This window comes from Calidris pugnax, unplaced genomic scaffold (genome assembly GCF_001431845.1).
Source record: "Calidris pugnax isolate Ruff unplaced genomic scaffold, ASM143184v1 scaffold24, whole genome shotgun sequence".
Classification (NCBI taxonomy): Eukaryota; Metazoa; Chordata; class Aves; order Charadriiformes; family Scolopacidae; genus Calidris; species Calidris pugnax.
This window is the reverse complement of record NW_015090922.1, coordinates 33,501,049-33,519,646: the sequence shown is the minus strand read 5'-3', so window position 1 is coordinate 33,519,646 and position 18,598 is coordinate 33,501,049. Positions and strand designations below refer to the sequence as shown.

The window sequence follows — 18,598 nt, the reverse complement described above, 5'->3', positions numbered from 1 at the left end:
AGAATTATTTCTTCAGTTACTGGAAGTAATTTTTGAAGTGCCTCTAATTCACAATGTGACTTAAAAATAGTTTTAAAGGGTCTCAAGCTGGTGTTTCAATAATTCTCATTTTATTCCTTGCACCAACAGCCTTGAGTCAGGAGAGAAGGTCTACAATTACCTTTACTTCATGCTTTTGCTCTTTCCCTGTGCCTGAAATCAGAGTAAAGATTTGAATATAAGCTTTGCATATCTGCTCATGAAATCATCAAGATCTCTCAGAACTGCCAGAACAAATTTGATTTTTTCTTGTAGTAGACAACATATGAAACTCATTTTTCATGTTTTTATAGGAAAAAATTATGGTAAGTCTATCTCAATATGTAACAAATATTAGGAGTATTTTTAGGCATTGTTTAATCTCCTTTCACCAACTCAGAGTTTAGTCCAGCAGCTTTCAAACTGAACTTTGAATATGCAAGAAACCATTCAGAGCTGCTGATTCAATGTACAACACTCTGCACTTTCAGTTTTTCTTATTAAATCTTTTATTCCGTTTGTAGACATAAATATGCGCAAAAAAGAAACCGACAAAAAAACTCCAAACATGTACACATTTTTATCAAAAGCATTGGTGAGTGCTAAGAATAGGCAGACGAAATGAAATACGTATTTTATTCCTCGGTGATGTATGCCCGTACGCGGACCCTTGGAGGTTTATGGTATTTCTCTACAAATGCACAGTTCGGTTGCCTTAAACGCAGCATCTACGGCGTAAACGACTTTGTCTTCTTGAGTAGCACTGAAGCTACTGGTGACGGTGCCAGCTCAACACCCTCCTTTCTCCCACTGCAAGTCTGAACGTTGGGTTGTTGAAGAGGTCCTCGGGCAAGGGTAATACTGATGTCATCAGGACATCACTGAATATCAAAATATCTTCTAGTTTAGAAGATCGGTGTTCCCCACTCTTCCATGTTATCACAGACGGGTGCTTCAGCAAAAGAGACTCTCAGTTTCTGAGAAGACTTATCCATTTAGCTTCTATTTGTGTAAAAAACCCTGCCTAGCAAAGAAGCATTTCCCACTAGGACACGGAAGCTTGGAAGCTGAATTTATTGTGTTGGTTTGTTACATGAATATAAATAGTAAGAAATGTATGGGTGTTGTTTCACAGATAACATTCGTGTGCAAAAGATCAGAAGGGAAACGTTTTGTTGTGACTAGTGCAGGAAGATGCTATGGCATCTCCCAAGGAAAACTCCCAAATGCAAAATATTTGAAATGTTTAAATATATTTATTAAAAGAGGTACAAATAGGATCAGAGTTGTTTTTTTTTTTAAAAAAAAAAGAGTCACTAGCTTCTGAAAAAATGTCCTGCATTAATTCAAGGGATAGCAATAGAACACAGTGTATCAGGAAGCCACCTAGAAATATTATAGTTGGAAAACCTCCAGAAGCAGGAGCTGTAATCACTCCCCAGGCCTGATGAATACATGCTTCACCGACAATGCTCAGTGGTTTCCAGGGCTGCAAATTTTCTATTCTCTCCTCATATTCCAAACCTACTGTGAGCAGACTCCCCTTACACGAAAGGAGAGATTGCTTTTAAGCTTGAAAAGAGCACTGAAATGACATTAAAATTTTTTCTTTCTTCTTCAGGTATACTGAAGAAATATGTCTATTTTGTTTCCCAGGTGGAGACTTCCTCATAATGGGAGAAAAGCCTTAGTTTTTGTACACCAGTAAAATGGAATGTTAATAAATTCAATCCTTCATGTTATTTAAAATATATATTAAAAAAATCCATATTAAATCAATGCTTATAAAAAAATAAAAATCTATTGACAGGATAATCCTTCCACTAAAACTGCTTGTGTGTATGCTTTCTTTACCCTCCAACTGTTGTCTTCTTATGAGTGCTCCTGCAGAAGGCCACTGCTTGCATCTTTTCTGGCTGAAGTGTTAATTGGCAGAAGAATGTATTAGAAGCATAAAGGCATGGCAGTTTTGAAACTAAGAGTACAGAGAGTGGCTGAAGTTAAAAGTCAGCGAGATGCCTCAGTGTCGCAGTGTTCCTAGCCACCTTGATAAAGTTGTGGGTACTCAAAATGGAGAAAAGCAGGCCCTTGCACAAAAATGGAGTAAAACGTGTGTATTATAATTTAAGGTGCAGTTACTTCTGTTAAGATTCGTGACAGACGGAAATTAAGTGGAAATAGAAACTGGTTCTGTGTCCTGCTCCTGCTAACAGGCTCAATATTTTGTCAAATGAACAGAGCAAAAATCTGTTCAAGTATTTGCATCAAGCAGGCTCCAAAGTAGTTACGATTGAAACCTCCTGATTCTGTGGTGCATTGTGTCACTCCAGGCAGTCAGTCCACACCGCCTGCAGACTCACTGTGACAAAGAAGAATAAAGTTACTTCTTGAAATTTCTCATCTTCCCTAGGCTGGGTTATCAACCCATTATTCATTCCTCTTTCTTGCTTATCTGAAACAAGTATTGCAGAGATCCACTTGCACCTCGAGTTACAGCAAAAGAGTACATTTCAATTAAAAATAGATTAAATATAGTTTTATCAACATTTCTAGCAGCTCTCACGTAGAACAGCCTTCAGCACATTTTGGGAAAAGGCAATGAACAAAACTGACTGTAAAACAGCCTCCCCTTTTTCTAGGGGTTGTCATTACCGAAGTGTCACTGGATAGAATGCCTCCTTTTGAAGATGTTTGAGCTGGTCTGTGACAGCTTCAGTGGGATAGTCACCTTCTGCAACAGGATATGCAACAGCAGAGGATTGTCCTGAGGGGGTGTTTTCTTCTGTATTCCAAAGCTTTTTTCACTTGGTCTTTAGCGTCTCCTACATAGTCCTCAACATTTTGCATGTTTATCTCAATGACATTGAAGGTGTCCGCCTGCTCCTCCACTAACAGGCCCACCTGCAGAAAGAGCTCATGGACTTCCTTAATGCGACCTTCTAACTTGACCAGCTCCTTATGACGTGTCTCTAACTCATTCAAGGCTGAGCGAGCCCCCTTAACATCCGACAAGAGATTCTCAGAGAAGACGTCCCACTTGCCTTGCTCAATCATCTCCTCGATCTGGTTGCCAGAAACATCTTTGCCCATGATCTCCAGCTGCCGCTGAATTCGAATCTTGCAGTTCTCCCGTTGGTTCATCTCTGTTGCGTTGTAGTCAAACATAGCTTCCTGAAAGGCGTGCATGAGGTCAACGTAGTGGTTCTTTGCTACCCTGGCAATGATAGACATAGCCCCATATTTTGTTATTGCGTCTTCGCTGAAGTCTCTCATTATCTGGAGTTTCCTATGGATGCTTTCTCCACGCGCCTTGATGTCTCTGGCAATACAATTAGTATCTCGCTTGATGCTACTGATACGGCGCATGGAAGTAAGGAAGCGGGTGTTTTGCTTTCTGAGCCTCTTGACATCCTCTTTTAGGTGGTCATTTTCTGTCCGGATGTTCTGTATGTCTTTGTGAAGAATTTCCAAGGCATAATCAGTCTCATAAAGGAGAACATCGCGGGGTGAATTTTCATCATCCTCACTATCAGAAAACTGTTGGTTGTGTAACCTGGCAAATTCACGCAGCTCGTTTAGCCGGTCTTTCATCCTGCCTGTAAAACAGGAGGAAAGAAGTTTAAAGTAAATAAAATACTGGTTTACAAGGGTTGAAAGTTCAAAACTAATAATTACATCCTAGTTATAACTACATCATAGATAACGATATCAAAGATAACCCAAAATACAAGCTTTTAAATTTGTTCACAGTACTTTATACAGTGATGGATCTTAGATCCAAAACTCTGGTGCCAGCAGACTTCTAGAAACTACAAAGCTTAGAAACTAAAAAAGTGCAAGAGAGAAGACAACAAATCCCGAAGATTAATCCAAAAGAATAAGAAGACAATCCCTAACCTCCCAAAAATGCCAGTCTTTCACTTTGAGAAAAAGCAAACTCTTGAGCAAATGATAGGAAACCTTCAGCTACTGGTATGTGTAGACGTGTTAGTAACTGAACCCTTCTCACCACTGCTCACTCGAAAATCTCCTCTAGATCTTGACCCTTCATTACATCAATGGCCCCGAATGTCACAAGTCCTCTGTCATTCTAAGCTTGTTTTCCATGGGAGAAGAGTAGGAAGTTTCTCAGAAACAGAAATGGCATTTGCCAATACAGTTGAGAAATAAAAATTTTGAGAAACGGTGTGGAAAGTATCAAGTTAGAATTAAAAAAAAAAAAAAAAAGGAAGGGCAAGTAAGGGCAAGTTTAGAGTGTCCAGATGCTGTCATTGATCATAGTGTACCAGGCATCAAACAAAACAACACACCAATAGCAGCATTTTGTAAGTAAAACCACCCACTCTTCTTTTTTGTATGATGGAAACATCCTACTGAAGGAATAAAGTAACACTGTTGTACAGATCAAGATCAGGTTTCTATGTGTTTGCCTCAGACGTACTTAACTACAAATTTCATTAAAAAGCCACAGAACGAGTAATTTGTACAGACCAGTTATGTGATAACAAAACATATGTCTCCTTTAAGTATGTTGTTTACTTAAAACTCTAGACCTAAAGTCTTTGCAAAAGATGAAATCTGAAAGCTTCAGCAAGAACCCTGTACCAAGTGTGACAGCAAGCAGGAAGCTCAAAATTTCCCATCACAAAAGCTGTACATCACGTGACCTCATTTAAATTAATAAGAAAGAGAACCAAGTTAAGAAGCAGCACCAAGCCGGACATCTCCAGGTCTCTGTCTGGAGAATTCATTCTTATTTCTCCAGGATTTAAAGTATCTTCACAGCATTTACAAACACGTTACCCACGGTGAATGACACTTCCCTTCATAGGATCACCAGTTATTCCCAGATTAAGAAAAGTCACATGTGCACATACCCAGTATAATAGGCCTAGATCTAATGTGAATTAAAACTACAAGTTTAGAATCTGTTTCATGGAATTGTTAGATGTGTAAAAGGCATCAAGCAATCTTAGGATTATTTAGATCGCTTCTAATCATTAACTGTTTCTGAGATGCTTTTCACCTGAAATGTTGATGTGGCTCTAAAAACCAGTCACATTGCTCATCTGACTGCATTCCTGACTCTTACAGGCTTCCCTAGAGTTGATGATCCTCCCACTTCTATTCTGATGCTTGAATTGTCCTGTGTTGTATTCAGCAGTTTATTCTTTCTATGTTTAGGAAACAGCATTTGGAAACAGCAAACAATGCTTTCTACAACTTTGAAATGACAATCCACAACATCAAGGTGCCATCTGCGTAAACTAAATCATGTGTGTCTTTGTTGCCTTAGTGTTTACCATTCCTTGAACTTGAGGAAAACTAAATTTCATCAGCCTTCCACAGAGAGCAGGGACTGACAACTGGCTGAACAATAATTACATTTTATTTTTTGTGCTTCACAAAGAAAACACAAACAGAAAACCACACTGAGTAAAAGCTCCTGCATAATAAACTCATAATTTTGTTGGAATAAGTCCACCATTCCTTCCCCCTAGGAAGTGTAACTTCCAATTTGCAAGTATAACTTGCAATTTGTCTTTCTCACCCACAACTATTTTAAGGTGTTAGATAAAATAAAAATAGGAAGAAATGGAGAAGCAAATACATAATTCACAACATGAAAATACTAATGCTGTAATAAGTTCATGTGTATAGTAATTCTGCAGCATCTCTGTAAAAATATTGCTATTTTTTTAATGCAACATGAAAGGTGAAAAAGTGAAGTATTAAAAGAAGAGTAAAGAGCTGTTAAGTGTGGCCTCAGATTGCACCATGATGTTGCCTACACACAGGAACATCATGCAATTAAACACTGGCCTATCTCGTATCACTTCCACCAAGTCTCTGCCTACAGTCTGTACGTGCTGAATAAAAGTTGCACAGCATAAAATTTCATATTCATCATTCAGTTCACGGACAGTTATTACTGTTCATTTCCCCAGAGATTTCCTCTCTGAAATCTCTGGAAAGCTCCATAAACTCGTAAGAGTCTTGTGGGGGAAGGCAGAGCTAACAGCCCTATCCCCGGACACAGGGCTCAGCCCAGAGAGATTAAGGACAATGCTATCACTTTTGATGAGTTATGATGCCCACTTCAGACACCTGTAGCACAGTTCTTTGTACCTGGTACGTTCAGAAGTCAGCTCCTTCTGACTTTGGTCACTGCTGCACACCTCAGGCACTTTGCTGTGTAACACCACGAAGTAGTAAGCTGGACATCAGTGAATGAACACATGGGTCAAGTCCACTTGTGAGACGCTCATCTCCAATGATACGTACAGCATCACCCACAATCTCCGTGATCCAGCAGGTCCAGTAGAATCCAATTCTAAATGTGAACAGAGGGATCAAATAACAGCTGTCCTGACAACCTTCAGCATGGGGCTTCCCAGTGTCCGAGTGCTTAGCTCTAAAAGTTCTACATTATTTCAAACTACATACCAAAACTTACATTCAAGGTGGTCAACATTAGGATCTTTTAACTCTGCACTGAGGACCTGCTCCCATCAGGGTAATGGCTCCACAGCTAAAATGGTCACACTTCTGCCTAACAAATAGATGCCATCTCTTCAAGCCTGACTTCACAGTCCTGCAGAATCAGGGACTTTTTGACATCAACTTTTGTTCTCTCTCAGTCCTGCCTTTTTCTCTCTGTTTCTAAAGGGCATCATCTAGCCTGCCTCCCACTTCACATTTTCAAGATGCTCTTCCTTATCTACATACAGAGCCTGGACACAATGGAGGACAGGAAGGAAGGACGGACTTTCTGCATGTATTTCAGCATCATATTAGGCCACAAACACCACAAATTGCAGAGGACTTTCAGCTCTGTGCCAGAGCATGCTCAATTACTCTCTAGGTCAGCATTTGCAATATTTGGCCAGAGACCTGTGAAGTTCAAGAAAATGTTTAGATTTCAGCTTTCATGAGCATCTTCTGCTCAAGGAACACAGTGAATTAATTTAGGGCATTTGCAAACTGCTGCTTTGAGAGACTTGCCATTTGGCAAAGTTTTAGGAATTTTTCATAAGGAAAACAGCAGGCTCAAAGGCAACGCCACCCCAGAGGTCTTTCCCTGTTTCAGATTCCCATTTCAAACAGCAGGGAATCAGATCTTCCCAAGAGAGGACAACAACTTCCAGATTGCTGGAATTTATCAGATGCTGTTGTTACTCTGGAAAGTTTGCATCTACATAAATGTTGATAGCATTGTTTGTAACTAAAACAGCAATATATTAATACTTAGTAGTTTACTAGTTGTTAAGGATAGCCTCAGCACTCATGCTTTAAAATGAGTGGCAATCTCTCCCCTCATATAGGGCCTGGTGCAGCAGTAGAAGTGGGGCTCCCTGGCTAGAGAGCAGCTCTGCAGAAAAGGTCCTTGGGATGCTGGTGGACACCAAGTTGAACATGCGTAAGCAATGCGCCCTTGTGGCAAAGGAGGCCAACAGCATATCGGGCTGGAGCAGCAATAGTGGCCAAGGGCAGTGATCCCTCAGTGTCCCCATCTGGAGCGCTGTGATGTCCTGGGGCTCATGAGCACAAGAAACATTGACACATTGGGGTGAGTTCAGGGGAGGCCACCAAGATGGTCGGAAGTGCTGGAGCACCTGATGTATGAGGAGAGGCTGAGAGAGCTGGGGATGTTCAGCTGAGAAAACAGGATGCTCAAGGGAGATCTTGTTGCTGTCACCAACAGCCTAATGCAAGGGTGAACCCTTCATGGAGGTGTACAGCAACAGCACAAGAGGCAATGAAACCAAGAGGGAACAAGGACCAGATAGCAGAGGAAAGAAAACAAAACCAAAACCCATCAGAAACACTGGAAAAGGTACACTGAAAAGTTTTGGAATCTGCATCCTTGGAGATATTCAATACTTGATTGAACATGGCCCTCAGCAGCCTGCGTTACCTGAGTTTCAGGGGGGCTGGATTAGACAATCTCAAAAGGTCCAGTCTAAATTGTTCTATTATTCAGCCTTTGGTCAAGAGCTTGTTCATTTGAACTTGAGTTCAAATAAATATACTCAACTACTTGCAGTGGTTTAACCTAACACATTAGAATATCAAGACAACAACTACTCTGTACTCTGGAATAACAGCCCAAAAAGTATAAATACCTTAATTTTATGAGTGTGTGTTTTAATAGATTAGCTGTCAGTTTGGTTTTCTTTTAAAATACTGTATATATTCAAACTGGAACGTCTACTTCCATGTCTGTATTTTTGGGCTAGATAAATCTAAGTCCCTTCTGCAGTCCCTCATGGTGCATACACCCAAACACACACTCACACACAGAGGGAATACAGGCCAGGTGATGACTGCAGAGGTTATAACTTTGAAGCCAGGTATCTACCAAGTACAGTCAACTGAGGACATGTTCGGTATTCATCTCTTCGTGTTAGCATGCTGCTTCTTGGTATTAATCACCACTATGATTAGCCTTCCCGTGATGCCTGAGAAAGTCACAAGCTGTCCTGTTGCAATAAGTCTGCAGCCCCACACAGCTCTGCACAACGTGGGATTTCAAGACAGGAAAGGAAATCCACTCTGAAAATCAAAAACTCTGCATACATGTAAAGCCCCATTTCATTAGCCCCACATACATACAATTAGAAGCCCTGAACTACTTGTAACATTTGCAGTGAGAAGCCATTTGCAGTAACAGAATTGGGCTGTGCATAGCCCTAAAAGCACACATTTCCATTGCTGCACTAACCCTCTGGCACCTGGTATCTAAGTAGAAATAACCTAAGAAAGGATGAAAAGTTTTCTATAGAAACAAACAAGTTGCACATATATGATTCTTTCAGCTTTAACACTTGAATATCCACATCACTGAGTTGGGGGACAAATGGTGAAATAAAGCAGCAGTTTCAGCACAGCACCTATATTTCATCAGGAGCAGCTGGGAAGGAAGCCAGTGGACATTTTTTCTTTTTGCAGCATTCATAAAAGGCAACTGTTAGTTAATACCAGCTTGTGGATTACCAAAAGTCTACTCAGTAACCTCTTCAGCCTTGAGTAGGACCTTAGAAGATGAAGCTTTTATTTCAGTTGAAGTGGCTCATTGAAGGAATAACCGATATTTCAAAACCAACCAGTTAAAAATCATTTCTATCAGCAGAACTTCTCTCCCTCAGAAGGTAAAAGTCCTTTTTTGCTCCACTATGAAAAGTCCCTTTATGCTCCAAAAAAAGCACGTGGCTCATCCCATCTCTGAATGGCATCTACTCTTGGTTGCATGACACATGATAGATGTGACCCAAGAAGCAAGTGGTGAACAATTAGGAAAGAACCTGCTCCTCAGCAGAATTACTTCACAGCCAAGTGTGTGTCAGCACATTCCAGTAACTTCCCATTCTGCTTGTGGAGGATGCGGTATTGATGGAAATCCACTCGGACTGGCTGAGTCAAACACACTCAATTACAAGGCAAACAGCGTGCTGCCGTCGCACAACCTGCGTTACGTATAGGAAAAAGATGTGTTGAACGCAGCTGAAGCCTTTCATTTAAGGGTTGGAGTCTCAGATTTAATGATAATTTTCTAGTATGTTTGGGAACCAACTGTCTTAGAGCAGATTTAACGATTTTGCCTGGTATCTTTTCCAGTAATAGATTTGACAATATTAGCTTGGAAAACAGACTACTGTTTACAATAGGTATTCCTCTTTCTAAAAGAGCTTCTAATTGACTTACAGCAGGCTGCTAGTCATCTTTTCAGGCCAAATTCCCTGTCTCCCCAATCATGTCCATCACTGGTGGAACAGCAGGCTTGAATTTCTCAGATCACTCCTCTTTTTTCTTGGTTCTCACCTATAAGAGCTTGAGGAAACACCAAAAATCATAATCTAATGATTAGGACAGTTTGCCTTCTGGAGCTTTAAGATCATGTCCGTATATTCTGCTCCAATATTAACAACTATGACAGAGATCAACATTTCAAAACCTTTTTGTAGCCTCACTAGAATGAAGTTATCTTCTCTGGAGTTTCTTGGATTGGGCAATGTTTAAAAATAGACAAAATGTATTCAGGACTGATGATATATCAGTTAAAAAGCTACAGAACACCAGTTATAAAGCTATAGAAATCCATCAAGAAGCCACAAATGTACCTGCAGACTATTAGACACTCTGCAGTCCATATTGTAGCCAAAGCCTGTGTACAGCAAAACACCTCCTCTATGCTTTCAGTCGCCCGAGTGAGAAGTGTGGGCAGTTGCAAATGTCTCAGGGCAGGTTTTTTTCCAAAAGCTTGCATGAAGCGTCAACTTCTCTATTTGTACCAGAACAAGTTATTTACTGCAAGCCGATAAATGCAGAGATTGAAATGGACAGAAATGAAGAGCGATCGAAAGAGCTGGGACTGTTTATTTTGAGGAAGAGGAGGCTGAGGGGAGACCTCATCACTCTCTACAACTACTTGAAAGGATATTGTAGAGGGGCTGGTGCTGGTCTCTTTTCACAGGGAATTAGCAATAGAACAAGAGGGAATGGCTTCAAGCTGCAACAGGGTAGGTTTAGATGGGAAAAAAATCTTCACAGAAAGAGTGGTCAGACACTGGAATAGGCTGCCCAGGGTGGTTGAGTCACCATCCTTGCATGTGTTTGGATGTCGTGTTTGTCGTTTGGATGTGGTGTTACTCGTTTAGATGGGGATATGGTGTAGGGGAGAACTTTGTAGAGTAGGGTTGATGGTTGGACTTGATGATCCCAAGGGTCTTTTCCAACCTGAATGATTCTATGATCCTAAGATCTAGGGATGGCTCCATTCTTTGCAGGCTATTTCTGCAGTTACTAGACTCTCCAAGTCTCCAGTGGTTCCTTTCCTACCATGAAGGCTAGGAAAGGCCTATGGGGGGGAAAAAATTAACATTCAAATAGTTTGTTGACTCTAACTCGAAGTAATGAGGCAGTAATTGCTTGAATACTGATAGCTTTGGAGGTTCTTCTTTGCCTTATCCCAGTTTCTTTACCAGTATTCAATCTTCTTTGCCTTATCCCAGTTTCTTTACCAGTAGAGTAAAGAACTCTACTGGTTCTTTCAACATAAGAACATGTTTTCAATGTTCTTATTTCAACATAAAGTAACTGTCAATTTTTGTAAACAGGATATTATAAATTCAAAGATCTAGGGTGCATCTTGTACTTCCCAGAGCTATTCAACAAGTTAACCATCTTGGTGTTTTTCATAGACTGGTTACCAAATTTTCTAGTTTTCAGTATCAAAACCAGGAGAAGCTGCTGGCATGATTGAAATGCATGCGTAATATGCATTGCATTTTCACATGTTTATGATGACATTGAAAAAAAATTTGGAGTTTTAACTTGTTACTACACAGTAGCACATGCTCAGTAAACATTATTCTTGCATTGGAGAGGAAAGCCTGTTGTATATAAGTTGACTGCTGCTACTTACTGGGTTGTCTAAATTTTTACTGGAGAGCTGTGGATCACCACTGACAAATTTTCAATCCTGGATAAATGATAAAATGAATTCTCAGTATCTCCTCTTGACATTTTTCTCGTAAGTCACACTAATGAGCGATTGTAACTAGATTTATTTTTGTATGGCTGTGAGGGCCTCTACCCAGGCTGTAGAAAAGAAGTTTCTTCATCTTCACTACACGGCCTGCTGCGGCCTGCTGAAAAGTGTCGAACCCTCTCCCAAAACTGGGAACTCTCTCCAGCAGTCATCATTCTTCTGTATTCAAATGAATGTTAAGGGCAAGAAAGTCTAATGCACACTCCAAACTTAACCGCTTCCTTTTCCTAGGGATGCTAGAAAAGCAATATATAGTCAGCAACTGCTGGTTTTGAAAACCTGCTAAATTCTTGGAATCCTTGAGGCCTGTGAGCAGACTCCAATCAGTTTTAGCATACACAGTTTGCTAAAATAGAGCGCCATTACGAAGAGCAGATGAATACACACGGGACTGTATTTTACCCAAGGGGGAGAAAAACAATCCCACCACCACTCTCTGTTCAGTGCCTTTCTGAACTTGTGTGTTCCTGCCATAGGCAAAACTAAGGTCTTCAGGTAAAAATGGCCTGGATGGAGACAAGGGGGGCATGAACTCTGCCTCCACAGGTTTGGCAAAGAGCGAAGGCAGTGCCATAGCACTGGCATGAACAGTGAGACAGCCATCCATGCATTTCTTTGCAATGACCACAGCTCAGCATCGTTATGAGTCACTGCACAAGGAAATCAGGCGACGCACTCACATGCCGGGCTGTCGCTGCACTGCCCTGAGTATATACATTATCTAATTAATCACCTAGGCTTCCATGAAACACATTGGCTCAGTGAAATAGCTGCGTACATACTGCATTTATATAACTACTACTGCTACCACACAGTGGTATTTATAAGTGATTAAGACGTTATGATGGCATCTGAGTAGAAATGTGAGGTTGCATGTGATCATCAGTCAGAAGCAACGCGTTCTACAGACATTTTTACATTAGCACAACAGCATTACTTTTTAAAATACACATATATTTAAAGCTTGTAATATAGTGTTACAATCTGAGATCAAGCACTCTTCGCTTTGAAAAACCCCTTTAAGATTAATATGGGGTGTTCTATTGGTATTTGTTCGTGTGGGCCAGTACACTTGAGGCTCAGTTCTGAATCCTGCTACAAAAATCTACACAACTGTAACCGGACCAAAATAGTTTCAATCAGGAAATAACCCCCACAGCCACACATGCATACCCACAGGACATGCTGGGCACTGGCAGGCTTTATGGCAATTACTGTATGCTACTTAGCAACCCATGGGTGTTTACAGGCCTCTTCAAACCAGTGACGTTGAGAGAAGATATAGATGTAGTTAGGGATATACTGGCCAGTGGTACTTAAAGAATCTGTTCCTCCCTGGGCATATCCAAAGCTCAAGCAAGCTTTATTCTTGCTTTCAAAAATAAGTGATTTGTGTCACTTACACAAATACGGCACAGAGGAAGGACACGGCAGGAAAAGCTGAAGTGTTCAGAACTTCCTTGGCTTTTGTCAACATAAATTTGTCAAGAGTAATCTTGACAATCAATGGGTTAACTGTTATTAGTAGATAAAGCAAAAGCTGCACACGTGATAAGCCTTCAGAAGCCAAAATACGTGACATCATTCCGTCTGTGATAAACTACAAAAATAGGGTCTAGATGAGAAGTGGTGAACACTTCATGTGATAGGCTAGATCAGATATCAAGACTCCTGACACCGTCAGCAGAAGCCATCAAAACAGACGTAGGAACTGAACTGCATTGCTCCCCTCAGATGGAGCCCCCCCTGGCTCCCCAAGAGGAAGCTCCCAGGAGCCAGCCCTAGGCAGGAGCAGCACTGCAGCTCCCTGCAAATGATGTTCCTGGGAATGATGTTCCTCACCAGACATGTCTCATGCCAGGGCCACATTTTGGGAAAAAGCCAGAAATGCAAATATAACCAGAAATGGATTCTCTGCAAAACTGCATAAAAGTGGTAACCCTGCATTTGGTGCCGAGATGAGTTTATTGCATCAAATTAACATTGCCTCAGTAATTTCTGCACCATGCTTTTGTCATCCCTGAACTACAGGGATGCCTAAAGAGTCAAAGAAAATTGATGGGCCAGATAAAGGATAATGGAAACTGTATCTGGTCCAACAGCTTCAGATTTGACACAGCAGTTGTCTTCTAACCATCAGAACTGGTTTGGAATATGCCAATATTATGATGGGTTTCTGTCACACTAGGTTATCCGTATTTTCCACTAGCAACTTGGAGTGCAGAACCAAATGAGAGCCTCTACAGCCTCCAGGTGACACTGAGCTGGAATCAAGGGGGAAGACAGCATGTGGTGGCAGAGGGGAGAAGAAATTATGAGAATTTAAGATGATCCTGGCAAGTAAGAGAAGTACTAACAAAAGTAAAAGGGCATTCAGTAGAGACGAGCCTACACTTAGAAGAAATTATGTGCACGGATAGAAAGTAGGGAATACCTGGCTTGGTAGCAGCAAGGATTGGTGGGATTGTAGCGGATTGCAAGCTAAAAACCAAGTTCATAATATTATGCCATTGTAAAAAAAGCGCTATGTCTTATATGAGAGACAGCGTGGGAAGGACTGGTTTTACTCTGCTTGGCATAGATTAACAGCTCAATTGGAATAATACATCTTGCGCCAGTTACCAAACTTAGAAAGTCACAGGATAATGGACAGTGACTCCAAATGGTTTAGAAAATACAATCCTGGAGGAAGAGGAGTTGAGGAGTTGACTACAGAAACCTCTTTTGGGTCCAGCTTAGGTGCACAGCTACAGTGCAGTGAATGGACTAGGTGACCTCTGACAGTCTCCCCACGGCCCTGCATCGCCATGACTTGCTCAGTGTCCTCACTCCCAGTCTCATGGCATGTCCAGCACAGCGCAGGTGCTACCACAGGCAAGCCTGGGGAACAACTCAGGTGAACCCTTTTCACCCAGCAGATTCTCTCCCCTATTGTTTCTGCACCAGCAACAGCTGTAATTTCTCCTTTGGGAGCAGATCTTGGTTGCTATTACAGCATTAAACGCAAAGTGTCAGACATGGAGCCTAACCCCACAGCACCAGATATCTCCCAACACCGATAAAATATGCACTTGTGTTCTGTAACACCATGATTATCTGCAGTGCCCAGAAGATACTGTTATCACTTCAGACCCATTTTAATGTCTCCAGAGATCTTATGCACCGTGCTTTGTTTCTTCATAGAAGATCTCTTATGACAACAGAGGTTAACCTGCAGTTTTAGTCTCGGCCAAAACACCAGATATATTTGCCATATGACCTAATGTGCAATTTCAGTTTCAGAGCAGTGGTCACACAAGGAAGCCAGTGAAAAAAAATCAGGTGAGAAAAAAATCATCAGAGGTGATGGGCATCTAAACCATCCTTTCTTCAGAACGATCTTTAGTCTGTTTGCCTGTTAGAACTTTGGTCTGTTTCGAATAAAAATAATAATAATAAAAAGTTATGCTCATCTTCTAGTCTCACCACTTCCATATTAAACTATTTAAATAGCAAGTTAACACCACTGGCAGGAAAGCAGCATCCTTCAAATTGTATTCTCACCTTAAAAGGCCATATATTGCCATTTTGATCCTTGACAGCTTAGGAAAAAAAAAAAAAAGGGGGGGGGTCCTAAAATACCATCTAAAGAACAGGCACAAGAAATGTGAATGTCCGTTTTAGGCCAGTCTAAAAATTCTAGAAATTCTCCTAGTCATTTCCTTTCCTGGTATCACACAGTTACATGCAGTTATCTCACACACACACGAGTACTAATTCTTCTTGGCAGGAAAGGAAATGAATATCAATTTATAGGAAGCAATCAAAGAACGCTAACTTTCACACCCACTCGTAGCTCTGGCCATGCTGCTGCCCAAGAAAGGAGTAAAAGTGAGGATATTTTGCATAGAAATCCAATTTTCTACAAAATCTGCTCCGGAGCTGTTCATAACCACATATAAGCATCTTCATACCCACAGACGAGCGCTATGAATGAGATGTTCCTACTCGTTAAGCCAGACAAACCAGGCGGGTAGAGGCTCAGACACCTGTTGGGACTGGACCAGGAGGCTCATATTTGACAGCGCCTCTGGCTCCCCCTCACCCCGCGGGAAGCCCAGCCACCCCTTTTTGCCCCTTTTGAGGGACCGGAGGTACCCGAAGGCAGCTCCGCACCCAAAAAGCCCGGTCTCCATCCCCTGCCGTCCCTCCTCCCTCCCAGAGGGGCTTCATACTTCCCCTCCGGACTCAAACCGGGCAGTTTCGTTTACTCTCCCGCAAAACCGAGGGGCGAAGAGCTCCCGAAACCCCGCTGCGCCTCCCGCCTTGCCGGCTGTACCAGCACCGGCAACGCACCGAGCGGGACTCCCCCCGACAGGAGGGGATGGGGGGCAGTCATACCGCCACCGCCGGACCCCGGGAACGCCCCGGAGCTGCCCTCCGTCCCGCAGCAGCTCCGGCCCGGGGTCGGTGCCGGGGTACCCCGGCTGATGCTGAGCGGGGCTCGGGGATACGGCAGAGCTCCCGTCCCGGGAACCGACGGCGACACACGCGGGGTGAAGGAGCCCGGCCCGGCCGGTTCCCCGAGGAAAGCGTCGTCTCCTCCTCCCTCTCCCCCCCTCCATCCCGGCAGGTACTCACCCCTGTGCAGGGAAGCCCGTCCCGTCCCGGTGCCCCCGATGTGCCGGTGCCGCCGCAGCGCCCGCGCCGTCGGGGCCAGGGCTTGTCCCCGCCGAGCATCCCGCCCCCGCCGCCCGGCTCGCCCGCCTATTGGCTGCCAGAGGGGGAGGTTGATTTGCATAGCGTCGCCCCGCCCCCGGCGGGCTGTCAATCACGGCCGTCGGGGCGGCGGATGCAGGGGCGGCCTGGCCGTACCCCCTTCCTCCTCCTCCTCCTTCTCCTCATCCTCCGGCCCCTCGGGGCGGCGCTCGGCTCGCACCACTCCCTACCCGGAGCGGGAGGAGGGGGGGGAAGTCCCCCCCGTGGGTGCTGGGAAGCGTGGGTGGGCTGAGGTTGCCCTTTCCGTTGCCGTCGTCCCCGTGGACTCCCCTGTCTTTCCCCCTCGGGGGAAGCGGGGACTTTCCGACCCCCGCCGCTCGGCTGGGGGGTGAGGTGGAGGTTTTGGGGGCGCGGTGAGGCCCGGGACGGACAGGGAGCTCACACCGAGGGGGCGTACGGGCGGCTGAGGAGGGGGCACAGCACTGTCCCGGCCCCCCCATCGCCCCGCTCCCCCCCATCGCTGTGGGACGTTGAAATAGGACGTCGAGGGCACTTCTGGGGACATAATTCAACCAAATTGCTGCTGCTCGGTGTGGGCAAGAGATGGGGTGCTCTTGGCACAGGGCTTCAGGGTGAGGGTTAAATTTAGCCCAATTTTGGGTGGTGACTTTGATAACTTCGACCACTTGTGAAAAAAAATACCTTCCCCATCATTCTAATTTAAAAGAAAGAAACCAAACCAACCAACCAAGCAAACAAAAAACTGAGGCAAAAAAAACCACCCCAAAAACTACAACAAAACTTTGTCAAAAGTTTTAATACACACTAAGAATACACATTAGTAAACCACAAAAGTAGTTATAGAGGTTGTTCAAGCCTTGCTGACAACTTGTGCTTTTCTTCAACATCTCATATAGTTATTTGGGTGTACTTTTTTCTCCCATTCATCAGAAAAATTGGAGATAATTTGAATCAGGAAGTTTTAAAAGACAGAAGTTACTTTTGTGTTGGTGCCAGGTAGGAGCTGAAAGATCAACAGTGCTTTCCTGAGCCATTGCCAGTTATAATAAAGCTCCAAAATTTCTCTTACATTGCATCAAAGCCGTCCTGGGCATGCCGAGAGGAAGTTCTGTCATGATGGAGACAGTTGCAGAGATGTAGGAAGCTTCCTTCCTCCTTAGTTTCTATGCTGTGGTTGTGTCAGGAAAAAAACTTGAGCAATGGGTAAATACCTGAGGTCTTATGGTTAACAGTCAGTTAAACTACATCTGACAGAGTGGCTCTTTCTCTTTGGAAAATCCAAGACTCTGCTGCAGGGTTCTTCCATGTGGAGATTTTTCTCTTAGACCTTGATGCTGGAGCTGAATTTAGGTAGGTGGGTCCCATCGCTCCTCTGAAACTACCTGAAGGCATTGAATTATGAGCGGGGTTTTCTCTTCTTTTCCAAGCTGCTGCTTCAGGAGAGCAGCTGCAGCATCCCTGACGCCGGGGCAGGTGGCTTTCTCTTTGCTGCTGGACCATGGAAAGCGAACGGACCTGAAAATAAAGCTGTGTGTTAATGTAACTTCACGGGTAATCAAAGATACGTTCTGCTTTGTGTGGCAGGGAACAACAATTACAAATTAACCTGCTGTTGTTGCAGCACAGGTGCATCAATTGATGTGTCTGACAACCCGGTCAAGAGCAAAATGCTCATCTGGAAACATCTGGTATCTTCCCTTTAATTTGTGAGGAGGCTGTGGAAGACCAAATAAGCGAGCGGCAAGTCTCCTCCACTTTAGGAGAGACTTCAGTTACAATTTCAGTAGCTGAGTAGCGGGCAAGGTAGCAATGTTGCTAAATTATTAACCTAAGAAAGGAAGTGGAGAGTGAGAGGACTTTATTGTTACCATAAATTTTGTCACCTACATTAGACAAGGTTAAAGAAGGTTGGAAACTTTCAGAGACAGCTAGCTAATTAAGCTACTTGAACAGGTAGCTAAAAAAAATTCACCATTGACAAAAAAGAACCCTAAAGTGCTTGAGTGTTTAAGTTGCCCGATCCCTCAAAGAGTGCCCATTCTCATCATATTATGAGAAACAAAACCAGATAAGTCATATGAAAAGATTGTCATGTCATCACACATACGAAAGACACTTGTTTTGGATTATTATGCTCATCTCAGTCACTTTTGAAATAACATGAACAGTGTAGATTGATAATGAAACTGATTAGACAGAGAAAAGTGATTTGCTCATAAAAGAGATTTAGAATTTTCAGTCTTGTCATTTTATCCTCCCCTGAGTCCTGAGCAGCCTTACGTACAAAGCTACAAAGGTTAACAAATCAAT

The 18,598-nt window shown here is 43.0% G+C and overlaps 1 protein-coding gene across 4 annotated transcripts; it reads right to left on the bottom strand.

Annotated features, from left to right (window-relative positions):
- Window positions 1-537: 537 nt before the first annotated feature.
- STX11 (syntaxin 11) lies at window positions 538-16,263 on the bottom strand. 4 transcript variants are annotated; one of them, XM_014950543.1, is made up of 3 exons: window positions 16,190-16,229; window positions 6,148-6,352; window positions 538-3,614 (listed from the first exon to the last, which is right to left on the bottom strand). In XM_014950543.1, the coding sequence occupies exon 3, from the start codon at window positions 3,607-3,609 to the stop codon at window positions 2,743-2,745; it is 867 nt and encodes a 288-aa protein (XP_014806029.1). In that variant the 5' UTR covers window positions 3,610-3,614; window positions 6,148-6,352; window positions 16,190-16,229; the 3' UTR covers window positions 538-2,742. The 4 variants fall into 4 exon arrangements, with proteins under 4 accessions (XP_014806029.1, XP_014806030.1, XP_014806028.1 ...); XM_014950544.1 differs by lacking the exon at window positions 16,190-16,229 and adding an exon at window positions 9,724-9,776; XM_014950542.1 differs by lacking the exon at window positions 16,190-16,229 and adding an exon at window positions 6,466-6,572.
- Window positions 16,264-18,598: the final 2,335 nt, after the last annotated feature.